The 12,008-nt window shown below is 47.6% G+C and overlaps 1 protein-coding gene across 1 annotated transcript in view; it reads left to right on the top strand.

Annotated features, from left to right (window-relative positions):
• Window positions 1-12,008, top strand: part of BAZ1A (bromodomain adjacent to zinc finger domain 1A) — a 758,495-nt gene that overhangs the window by 710,955 nt on the left and 35,532 nt on the right. The window contains exon 24 of the mRNA XM_085627428.1: window positions 5,667-6,217. Coding sequence (XP_085483554.1) covers window positions 5,667-6,217 — 551 coding nt within the window. The remainder of the gene's footprint in view (window positions 1-5,666; window positions 6,218-12,008) is intronic.

Below are 12,008 nucleotides of genomic sequence, written 5' to 3'. Positions count from 1 at the left end.
TTCAGCTCACAAACCACCAAAGCCACCAGGGGGGTACCGCAGGGCTCATGCTTGAGCCCCACATTATTTAACATCTGTTACACCTCTGGCTGGCACACTGAGGCAACTGTTTTATCCATATCTCCTACGCCGATGACACGCAACTTCTTCTCTCCTTTGAGAAAACGGACACGAACATCCAATCCACCTTCTTGGAGAGTATGAAAGGCATTGCACACTGGATGAGAGACAACCTCCTCCAGCTAAATACTGAAAAATCTGAGATCATGCTGTTCGGAGAAGCAACGATGACATAGTCCCCCAATTGGTGGCCTGAGGAACTAGGGTCAGCCCCATCCCCCAAACAAGTGGTGAAAAACTTAGGGGTGAAACTTGACCAGAAACTCGCATTAGAAGAACACGTTAACCATACCACAGGGACATGCTATCGCACACTGGGCCTCTTCCGAAGGGTCTTCCCCCTTACCAACATCCATTCGCAAAACTCTGGTCCAGGCCCTGATCCTCAGCCGCCTGGACTACTGTAACGCTTTCCTTGTCTCTGCCAAGGAATCCTCGCTTAGCAAACTGCAGGTAATCCAAAACACCACGGCCCGTTTAGTAAACAACGCCCCTCCCAGAACCTCAGCTGCTCCTTTATTTCGAGAACTTCACTGGCTCCCAGTGAAACAAAGAGTAAAATTCAAAATATGCTGCATGGTACACAAATCCCTGAATAACATGGGATCCAGCTACCTGACCAAAAAACTGGTCAGCTACATGCCACACAGAACCTTGCGACCAAGTAACCAAGGACTCCTCCATATCCCACGCTTTAAACTAACCCGCATGGGTGGTAAAGCATTCTCCCACCTCGCCCCACGGTATTGGAATCGGCTCCCTCCCCAGTTGCGTCAATGCCCTAACTTCCTGACTTTCAGAAAACTGCTGAAAACGACACTGTTCTAACTCTCTTTTGGCTGGCCACTAGCAGTCACAAACCTGAGATACCCTGATGGGGGTGATTCGGGCGCGATAGAAATCACAAATCAAAATCTACAGCCCTTGAGAAAATAAAGAAAGCCAGGTCGCAAAATTGATGGGGGCTCTACAAACACATATCGTGGCTGCTCCTTTCGTAGACCCAGTTACAAGCAAGGTGCAAGATCTGCCACTTCGCATAGCACTGGGTCAGCAAACCCAACCAAAGGACAACCATCTACTTCAAAAACCTATTACAGGGGTTCGTATAGAGGGAATAATTTTAAAGGAAGAGGGAACAATACCCGTTCCTTAAATAATAATACCAAACAATGACCTCCTTACAATTCCCCCAGATAACTTAACACCTGCCGGGGGTTTTTTTCAGCAGTTTCTCGACATTTGGAAATCCATTACAACTGATCAGTGGGTGTTTGATATTATCGAACTTGGGTACTGTCTGGAGCTCTGTACAACTCCTCCAAATACCCCACCTTACAAACACAAACTGTCCATTTGACATCAAAATCTCCTACAACAAGAAATAACAGCTTAATGACAAAAATGAGCAATAGAACCAGTGCAAAAACTGTTTCGGGGAACACATGAGTTTATTCACTGTACTTCATTCTCAGAAAAAAGGGTCACTACGACCCATTCTCGATCTCAGACCATTAAATCATTACATCATATCGGAGCACTTCCATATGGTCACTTTTGAAGAGATCATTCCTTTATTACAAAAGGAATACTTCATGGCGGCTTTAGATCTAAAGGATGCCTACTTCCATATACCTATTTATCTGGTTCACAAAACATATCTCCGATTTCTGTTTCAGGGAAAACCTTATCAGTACAAGGTTCTTCCCTTCGGAATTACCGTGACAGAGTATTCATAAAATGTCTAGCAGTGGTAGCAGCACATCTACGCAGACCGAGCATTCATGTCTTCCCCTTCTTATACAACTGGTTAATAAAAGCATACAGTCTCAACCTTTGCAAACGCAATACTCAACAAACCCTAACCTTGTTACATAATCTAGGGTTTACCATCAACCTGCAAAAGTTGCAGCCACAACCAGCCAACATACAATCATACCTAGGGGCCATACTCAACACGCATTCAGCACTGGCATACCCAAATGCAGACCAAATAGACAGCATAGTAACATTGATTCAACAGTTTCAAACAGGTTGTCCAATCCCAACCAGAACACTTCTAAAACGTCTGGGAATGATGGCATCTTGTATTTCAATAGTCCCACATTAGACTACACATGAGACCTACAAGAATGTCCGTCTCATCAATGGACTCAGTCACTGGGTCAACTTCACAATCTAGTGTTGGTAGACAGCCGCACACATCACTCTGCAAAGGTGGAATCCACAAAATCTTTCCAAAGGGCGGTTATTTCAAGACACAAGTTCCACAAATAACTTCAATAGCAGATACTGCCCTAATAGGTTGGGGTCCAACACCTCACAATTCAGGGTATATGGGATTCCAAACACAAAGCGGCAAGCTGTTCACCTAGCAGTGGACTCCTTCCTACCTCACAACACAAAGTTGTCCTCATTGGAACAGATAATGACAACTCTGTAGCGCATACAAAAACTGGGGGACGCACTCTCTCCAATTATCTGTTAGCACACAGAATATGGAGATTAGCAATACATCACAACATTCACCTTCTAGCAGAACGTGTCCCTGGGACAAGCAATCAAATTGCGGACGTTCCTAAGCAGGACACAGCAACAAGTCCACAAATGGGAACTACACCCCACGATTCTTCTACCGTACTTTCACAGATGCGGCTTCCCACAAATAGATATATTTGCAACAAAGTGTAAAATGCCCACACTTTGCAAGCAGGTATCCACACCAACAGTCCAAAGGGAATGCTCTATGGATCAACTGGTCAGGGAAATCTGCATGCACTTTTCCACCTCTCCCACTACTTCCATTTTCGGTCAGGAAACTCCGGAAAACATCGGACTATGATACTAATCGCTCCAACTTGGGCTTGCCAACCATGATTTTCAACACTAAAGCTATGTCTAGTTCCACACGAGAAGCTTCACCTCAACCCAGACCGTCTCACACAAAACCAAGGGACACTACGACATCCCAAACCCAAAGAAATGATTCTTGCGATTGGACTCCTGAAGTCTCAGAATTTAGTTACTTGAATTTACCTCAAGAATATATGGACATTCTTAAAGAAGCTTGCAAACCTACAGCAAGGCAAGGTCATGAGGCAAAATGGAAAAGATTTGTTGTATTCTGTCACAAACAGATCAACCCTCTCCATGCAAAAGTGCATACAATGATTAGTTACTTATGGCATCTACAGACTACAGGGTCAGCATACACTTCTATCCAATTACACCTTGCTGCTACTGTAGCCTATCTGCAAAATAGACAGTGCATATCATTATTCAAGATCCCCGTTATCCGAGCCTTTATGGAGGGACTTAAGTCATTCCCCTAGACTTGCACCAGCATAGAACTTAAACATTGTATTTACAAGGCTCATGGGTCCTCCTTTTCAACCACTTCACATTGGTCATGTAGTATGGACTCCCTTAATACGTACATACATTGTTAAGTTAGCATAACCACGTTAGATGTATGAAAGCCATCTTGCTGCTTTTGCGCACGACACTGCGTTTACATGTTATTGCTTAAACAAACTGCTGACTCGAGCTTTGCCTCACACGAAAGCAATCTGTTGTTACCATCCCGAGCTCTGCGCAGCGACCTTGGTCTGTACATGATGTGACAAACAGTCTGGGTTGTTAGACAATGCATGTTTTCCACTCTAGGTTGATCGACCCACTATTTAGCCATAACACACAGGCAGCTGCAAATACCTGAAAGTTGGTGCTTTTAATATTGCAGACATCATGTTTAATATTCAGACCGAAGACGAGCCTTCCTGCGAGAAGACTCCTGATGCTCCTGTGATGTGATTTCACTAAGCTGATCTTTGAGGTATGGGGTCCCCTATTCAAGCCTAAGAGACCTTCTATTAGCATAATAGTAATATTAGCTTCTTAGTAAAGGGAAGGTGGTAGTATCCACTGTCATTATAACATGATCACCCCTTTTATATTCTATGTTATTGTAACGATGCTGATGGTTTTGATTTTAATCATTTGTCTGCTTGTATTAGCCAAAGTACTGCATCTTAGGACACGTGGTCTATAAAAATAAACTCTTTTTATTTTCACCGTGTCTCTGTGGATTCCTGTTGTGGACTGATGTGAGAATAATATACGAACAGATATTTCCGATTCCCACCATTCCTGAGAGTATACTGAGTCGCTTGTTCTGGGTTGTCTTTTCATTGGGACCGCCGAGCTAAATCTCGGATAACGAATGGGACACTTATGCTAGCCGGATACTGGGTTTTGGGTTCTGAGGTGAGTTTCTGGTACACCACAATTCACTGAGGTCCTGGGGTTCTACGCATAGTTCTGTGTATAAGCAGAATCCCTGCAACAGTCAGTTGCAATACTTATCATTGAAATTTGCCTTTTTATTCGCTATTACTTCACTTAGAAAAGTCTGTGAAATACAGGCACTAAACCTTGAGGAACCCTTCTTCCAACGACATAGAGACCGAGTCGTACTGGGAACAAATCCCAAGTTCCTACCAAAGGTAGTCTTCAATTTTCATATTAACCAATCAATTGATGTGCCAGTTTTTTTTCCTCGCAACCAGACTGTTGCAGGAAAAGCATTACACCCTTTAGATGTGAAAAGGGCTCTAATGTATTATAACGACAGAACTAAATAATTCAGAAATATGAAACAATTGTTTGCCATCGCACCTCCTCGTATGGGAAAGGCAATTTCTAAATCTGGCATTTGAAGATGGATAGTTAAATGTATCCAAACATGTTATGCAAAATCTAAGAAACTTTGACGTGTTCCTCCTAAAGCTCATTCGTCTAGGAAACTAGGAGCTTCCTTCCCCTTTGTAGGGAACATTGCTATTACTGGTATTTGCAAAGCAGCAACATGGTCTACTTCACAAAACCTTATTGTGTGGATGTATGTGCCAGACAGCAAGCCAATGTTTGTCAAGCAGTACTGAAAACTCTTTCAGACAACTGCAACACCCACAGGTTAACCACTACCTGGGAAGCAGGACTGCTTTACAGTCTATGCAAAGCATATGTATCTACAGCACACATTCCTCGAATGTATTATGTTACATACCCTGTAAGCATCTGTTCTTGGCATGTAGTGCTGTAGATTCACATGTGCCAACCCTCGTCCCCTAAAAAAACTTGTGTGGGTTGCAATTGATACACTTTATATACTTATCATACTGCTGCATGGACATCTCATTGCTCATATACGTAGCATACCTACATTCTCACCTACCCACGGCAAAACCATCTGGAGATGGCGTCCATGACCATGCGCAGTATTGCCAAGAGGAGGAGTCGCACAGCCTAGTAACTCTTAAGAAAATTTCTTGGAACAAAAACAACTTTCAATCATTCGAGCCCATCTCTAGATGGCAGACTTGTGCAAAGCATGTGAATGTACAGCGCTACATGCCAAGAACAGATGCTTATAGGGTAAGTACATAATCCTTACTGATATTTTTGTGCTTGCGTGCTCACAGCGAGCTTTAAGGTTGCATTATGGAAATCATTCCTGATGAGACCATTTTCTTTTACATTTGCAGCCCACCAAAAAGAGGACGGCGAGCAGAACAAGTGCTGTTCAAAGCAAAAGGAGGCAAGACCAGAGGTGGCCATAGTGCCATGCAACAGGACCCAGGCATGACGTCTCGCAGCCAGCAGAGCACTCCCAAACAAGGCTGGCATGAGGCCAGGGGTCGTGGGAGAGGACGTGGTCGGGCAGGCAACCGCGGTAGAGGCTCTGCAAAAAAAGCAATGTCAGAACCCATTCATGATAAAAAGCCAACCTCTCGCATGAGCAGACGCCACAGCTATATTCCTCCAGAGCCAGAGTCATCTGATGAATCCCTCACCGAAGAGGTGAAGCAGCAAGGCAGAGGGCAAGGGCGTGGGAGAGGAAGAAGCGGGCGTGGTAGAGGGCGAGGATCAAAGACTGCTGATAACACTCCTGACTGCAGCCCCTACACATTCCGCCTCTTCCAGCTTGATGATGCAGAGCCCATCCCGGGTGGCAGACAGTCCTATGGATCTCCGCAAAACCTACCTCTTATGATCACTGAGCCTCCCGGAAGAGGCCAGAAACGACAGTCAGCAGGTTTGTATCATTCGGCAGCAGAGATGTTGGGGGGGGGGGGGGGGGGTCTTTAACCTTCTTGAAACCAAGCATGCTTTCTCTTTCAAATGACGTGCCATTTCTTTCTTATGCTCTGTTTTACATTATTCTGCAGTTTAAACCCATCCCATAGAGTTGCATCAAAATTTGCCTCATTTGTGAGAAAGTGGCTTTGTATATACTGTTCCCAAACAGGTACAGGGTATACAGAGTCCACAGTCCCCAGAGGTTTGGCAGAGGTTAAAGTTAGATATAACCTTGCTCTCTAAAGTGGTAGCTTGGTCGAGCAGTAAGGCAGCATCAGAGGACAGTGTAAAGCATTTGTTGCACACACTCAGTCAGCAAATGGCCTCACACACTCAAGAACTGAACTCTAGGCCAGTGGTTTATATAAACAAGCATTGGCATAGCCAATAGTTCTCGCCCTTGGGACCTTATAAGTGTTTAGCCATGCAACAGTTGCATAAATAAATACTTATAAGGTCCCAAAAGCGAGACCTATTGGCTATGTAAAGTGGCCCTACGGCCGCGAAAGTGAAAGTAATCGCGGTTAAGCGCGGCGCGCACATGCACTGTAGCTCTAGGCTGGCCTGGTAGCACTTTTTAGAGCCCTCTCAATAAGTCTCGCCAAACCAGCGCATGCGCTGGGTCAGGCGAGACCTAAAAATATATGGTTGTTTTATTTTAGAACCAACAATAGGTATTAAAATATATTTTCTCAGAATTAGATGCTTTGGTTAAGTACTTTTGCAATATGCAATTTACTTTTGTAGGGAACAGTTACAGGTTGTTGCAATAGGCAACACAGTTTCAAACACAATAATACATTGAGCTCATATGAATTTTAAGTTTTTTGCTATAGATTACTTTCAGGATTACTTTTCTAACTCCAGGACTGGATCCTAGATTCAGTCCTGGGACAAGTCTTCTTAGTTACTGCTGTGATTTTTAGGCAATATTTTACCATTTTAGAAGTTGACACTTAGAAGAAATTTTATAGAAAAATAGTCAATGAGTCCCTATGGGAGAAAATCCAAGTTATAGGTATAGTATGTTTCTTTTGTAATCCAGTACTGGGCTCCTAGGCTCAGTACTGGGACCTCTATCTAAAACAGGTAAGTAATTACGTTTTCAGTTTGTACGAATTTTAAAGAATATTTGTAGTTTGCAAAAATCGACACTTAGAAGAAATTTCACAGAAAAACAGTCAAGGATTTCCTATGGAAGAAAATTGGGTTAATGGTAAGTACGGTTGTGAGTACTTTTCAGGGTCAGTGCTGGGCACCAAGATCCAGCACTAGGATCTCTCCTAATAGCAGGTGAGTATTTTCGTTTTCGATACTCGGTTGATTTTAGGTGAATATTTTAAATTTTAGAAACTCCACACTTAGAAGATATTTCAGAAGAAACCAGTCAATGTTACCCTATGGAAGAAAATTGGGTTATCGGCTTTTGGGTAAGTACTCGACTGGCAGAGTTAAGGTTCTGGGCACAGACTCAGGGGTCTCCTAGGGCCAGGTAAGTACAGTTGTTACACCCTCAGCGGCACAGGGGCAGCCGGGTGCAGAGTGAGTTAATCCCCAATGTTATCCTATGGGAGGCAGGATGGCCTTGGTTGGTGGCTGCTGACTAGCAGGCCACACGGCTGTGGGAGCTGGGCTCCTGGTCACTTGCTCAGGGCAAATGGGGAAGTAGATCGGTGTAGAGGTTACACTGCCAGGGCCACTAGGGTGGCTGGGTGCAGGGTGCTTTTGAGCCCTCAGGCGCTCAATGGATTTCAGTGGGAAAGCTCCAGGATGAACAAAGGCTGCAAGCTCGGGACGAAGATTCTTCAGGTGCCACCATCACTTCGAGAGGTAAGTTGGGTAGTTGGAGGATAGGTAGGTACCCAGGAGTTGGACACAGGGGGCCGCAGGGCGCCGGGTGCAGGGGTGCCTTTTCATGTCGGGAAATCTTACCCTCTGTTGATCGCGGTTGGGGGGGGTGCCTGGTTCTGAGGCTGCAGGCGTCAGGAGCGTCTAGGTGAGTCCTTGGGTGCCGGATTCAGGGTCACAGTTGCCGGGGGGACGTCCTCGGGGTCTTTGTTCACTCCGGCACAGGCCAGGCTTGGCAGGTGCAGAGTGTGCAGGGTTCGCGGTTCCGGGCGGATGCCAGGGGTTAGAACTTGCTTTGAGCAGAGCCACTGCTCATGGGAGTCCCAGGTGCTCAGAGTCACAAGGTAGCCAGGTCCTCCGGGGTTTGTGAGGTTGCTGGTCACAAGAGGTGCCGGGGTTTAGCAAGAGCAGGTTTGAGGGTCGACAGGCCGGTAGGGCTTTGGCCAAAGCAGTTGGTGTCTTCCTCTTCTTAGCAGCTGCATGCCAGGTCTTCTTTCTTCTTGCTCTTCTTTGCTTTTTCGGAATCTGAGGAAGGAAGGTTCAGGGTGTCGCCACGTAGGACTGTAGGACTCTGTTGTCAATGCGCGTTTAGATAGCGGAAATGCTGATGAACAGCGAGGCATGTTTGGACTGGTAGTTGTCTCGTACCGTGGCTACGGAGGAGGGAGCAGCGCATGCTGTGGTGTTGCGTAGGGCGGCTGAGGCTCTCAACCTCAAGCTACCTACGGTGGCAGTCAGGACTAACCTCCTGACAGAGGTGCTTCAACCGGCAGTGAGCTCTTCGGAGCCCCTGCTGACGACGCCCTTACGGACATTCTTTGGGCACCTGGCCCAGACCAACACAGGGGCTCCTGTGAATAGGATGATTGCCCGACGCCCACCGCCTGGGCCCGGACGACCCCACGTTCCTCCCCCAACACCCCACCCCTGAGAGCTTGGTGGTCCAAGCCTCCACCTCCAAAGGCGCATTTCCTAATGCACCACCTGATACGGAATCCAAAAAGCTGGACCATCTTGGGAAGATGTTTTCTTCCTCCAGCTTGGGACTGCGGTCGGTAAACACTGCATGTCTGATGGGCCGTTACACCCACTCCGTGTGGGATACGGTGGTGCAAGTGCTGCCCCAGAATGCGGAGGAGGCCGGGCCGTACTCTCCCATGCAGTTGCCGAAGGGAGAGACGCAGCAAAGTTTACCATCTGCTGTGGGCTGGATACCGTTGTCTCACTAGTCAGGGCGATTTCCGGGTCAGTAGCCCTTCAATGCTACGCATGGTTGAGGTAGGTTTTTCAGGGGACGACCAGTCCACTCTTATGGACATGCCCTTTGATGGCCGTCGCCTATTCGGCAACAAGGCAGACAATGTGCTGGAGCGCTTTAAGGATTCTCAGGCTACCGCCAGGTACTTTGGCCTCCCGCCCTGCGCAGTCTGCTATTCACCCCTTTCGTGGCTAAGGAAGGGGTACCCTGCCACGTCCCGCCCAGAGCCACTTTCTGGTGCCCAAGAAGGACAAAGGCCTGCGTCCTGTTTTGGATCTCCGGAACGTGAACCGCTTTATCCAGAAGGAGAAGTTAACAATGTTGACGCTATCTCAGGTCCTATCTGCTCTCGACACTGGAGACTTGATGTTAGCATTGGACTAGCAGGATGCTTATTTTCACATCCCCGTCCTGCCGGCCCACCGTCGTTACCTACGGTTTATAGTAAGCCACGAGCACTTTGTTTACTGTGCTCCCCTTTGGCCTTATCAGTGCCCCTCAGGTGTTCACGAAAGTGATGGCGATGGTCGCAGCTCATCTGCGCAGATCAGGGGTTCCAGTCTACCCCTATCTTGACTACTGGCTGTTAAATGCAGGCTCATCCCAGGCTGTTGTCTCCCACTTCCAGACTACAGCCGACCTCCTGCATTCGCTGGGGTTCTCCATCAATGTGCCGAAGTCACACCTGACTCCCTCTCAGAAGCTCCTCTTCATTGGCGCAGTTCTGGACACAACGCAGTTTTGGGTCTATCCTCCTGAACAGCGAGTACAGGATATTAAGCTATGATTCCGATCTTTCATACTCTATCCCGGGTTTCGGTCAGGATGACCCTCAGGCTGACCCTCAGGCTACTGGCCCTTATGACCTCCTGCATCCTCCTGGTGGACCATGCCAGATGGCATATGCAGGCTCTGCAGTGGGACTTGAAGTTCCAGTGGGCACAACATCAGGGGAACATGTCCAATTGCGTCCAGATCTCGGAGGGCACTGAACATCAATTGCAGTGGTGGCTAACGAACCAGGATTAGGTCGACTGCAGATCCCCCTCCCTTCCCCAACCAGAGTTCACAGTGGTGACCGATGCATCACTTCTGGGATGGGGCGGCCACATGGTGGAGGCGGAGATCAAAGGCATCTGGTCTTCAGCGGAGTCCGGGCTCCACATCAACCTTCTGGCACTTCGGACGATTTGTCTTGTACTCAAAACGTTCCTCCCCTCTGTCCGGGGAAGAGTAGTGCAGGTGTTCATGGACAACACCCCCGCCATATGGTACTGCACCAAACAAGGCGGAGTGGGGTCGTGGGCCCTATGTCAAGAGGCCCTCTGCCTCTGGACATGGCTGGAACATCAGGGCATATCCCAGGTAGTTCAACACCTGGCAGGTTCACTGAACACCAGGGCAGATGCCCTCAGCTGCAGGTGCATGATGGATCACGAGTGGCGTCTTCACTCTGAGGTGGTGCAAGGTCTCTTTCAACAGTGGGGAGAGCATTGGTTAGATCTATTTTCCACCGAAGAGAACGCAATGTCAGCAGTTCTGCACGTTGGAATTTCCAAGGCAGCATTTGCTAAGTGACGCTTTTCGTCGCGAGTCGAGTTGTGGTCTTCTATACGTCTTTCTGCCTATACCACTTCTGTCCAGAGTGCTGACGAAGATCAAGCGCGACCGGGCCCAAGTCATTCTTGTGGCTCTGGATTGGGCACGAAGATTCTGGTATCCCGAGCTGCTACACATGGCCATCGATCCTCCGATCAGACTGCCTCTTTGGGAGGATCTTCTGTCGCAGCAGCAGTTGGACGGTCCTCCACCCAAACCTGTCCAGCCTCCACCTCCTTGCGTGGAGATTGAGCATCGGCATTTGTCCTGCCTCCCGAAGTCTGAGATGTTATCTTGGCAGCCAGGCATCCCTCCCCTAAGACGGTATATGCCTGCAGATGGAGCAAATTTGTGGCATGGTGCACAGCAAGGGCTGTGGATCCCCTTTCCGCCCCTCTTTCTGAGGTCCTCTTGTTCCTCCTTTCTTTTGCCCAGCAGGGCTCTGCTCTGGCCACTCTAAAGGGGTACCTGTAGGCCATTTCAGCCTTTCTTAGGCTTCCTGATCAGCCTTCTCTTTTCACGTCCCCTTTTGTAAATCGCTTCCTTAAGGGCATTTCTCATCTTTTTTCTCCTGTTCCCTTCGTAATGCCCCAGTGGTACTTGAACTTGGTTCTCACATATCTTATGTGCGCTCCCTTTGAGCCGCTACATAACTGTCCTCTCAGGCTTCTGACCTTAAAAACTTTCTTTCTGGTGGCCGTCACCTCTGCGCGCACGCTGAGTGAGCTCCAAGCACTTTCTTCTAAGCCTCCTTTTCTGACTGTTCATCTGGACATGGTTGTCCTTTGAACTCGTCCGTCCGTCCCTTCCTTCCTTCCTTCCTTCCTTCCCAAAGTGGTTACTCCTGTCCATATTGGACAGACCATCACTTTGCCTACCTTCTTTCCGTATCCTTCCAAAGGAGAGGCTCCACTGTCTGGATCCAGCTTGTGCGCTTTCCTTATACTTTGATCGTTCCAAACAATTCTGGGTGGATGAACAGCTCTTTGTTGGATACGTGGGTGCCAATAAAGGTTGGGCCGTGCCCAAATGGACCGTTTCT

Source organism: Triturus cristatus, chromosome 9, assembly GCF_964204655.1.
Source record: "Triturus cristatus chromosome 9, aTriCri1.1, whole genome shotgun sequence".
NCBI lineage: Eukaryota > Metazoa > Chordata > Amphibia > Caudata > Salamandridae > Triturus > Triturus cristatus.
The sequence above is the reverse complement of the archived record's forward strand: the minus strand, read 5'-3'. Positions and strand labels throughout refer to the sequence as shown.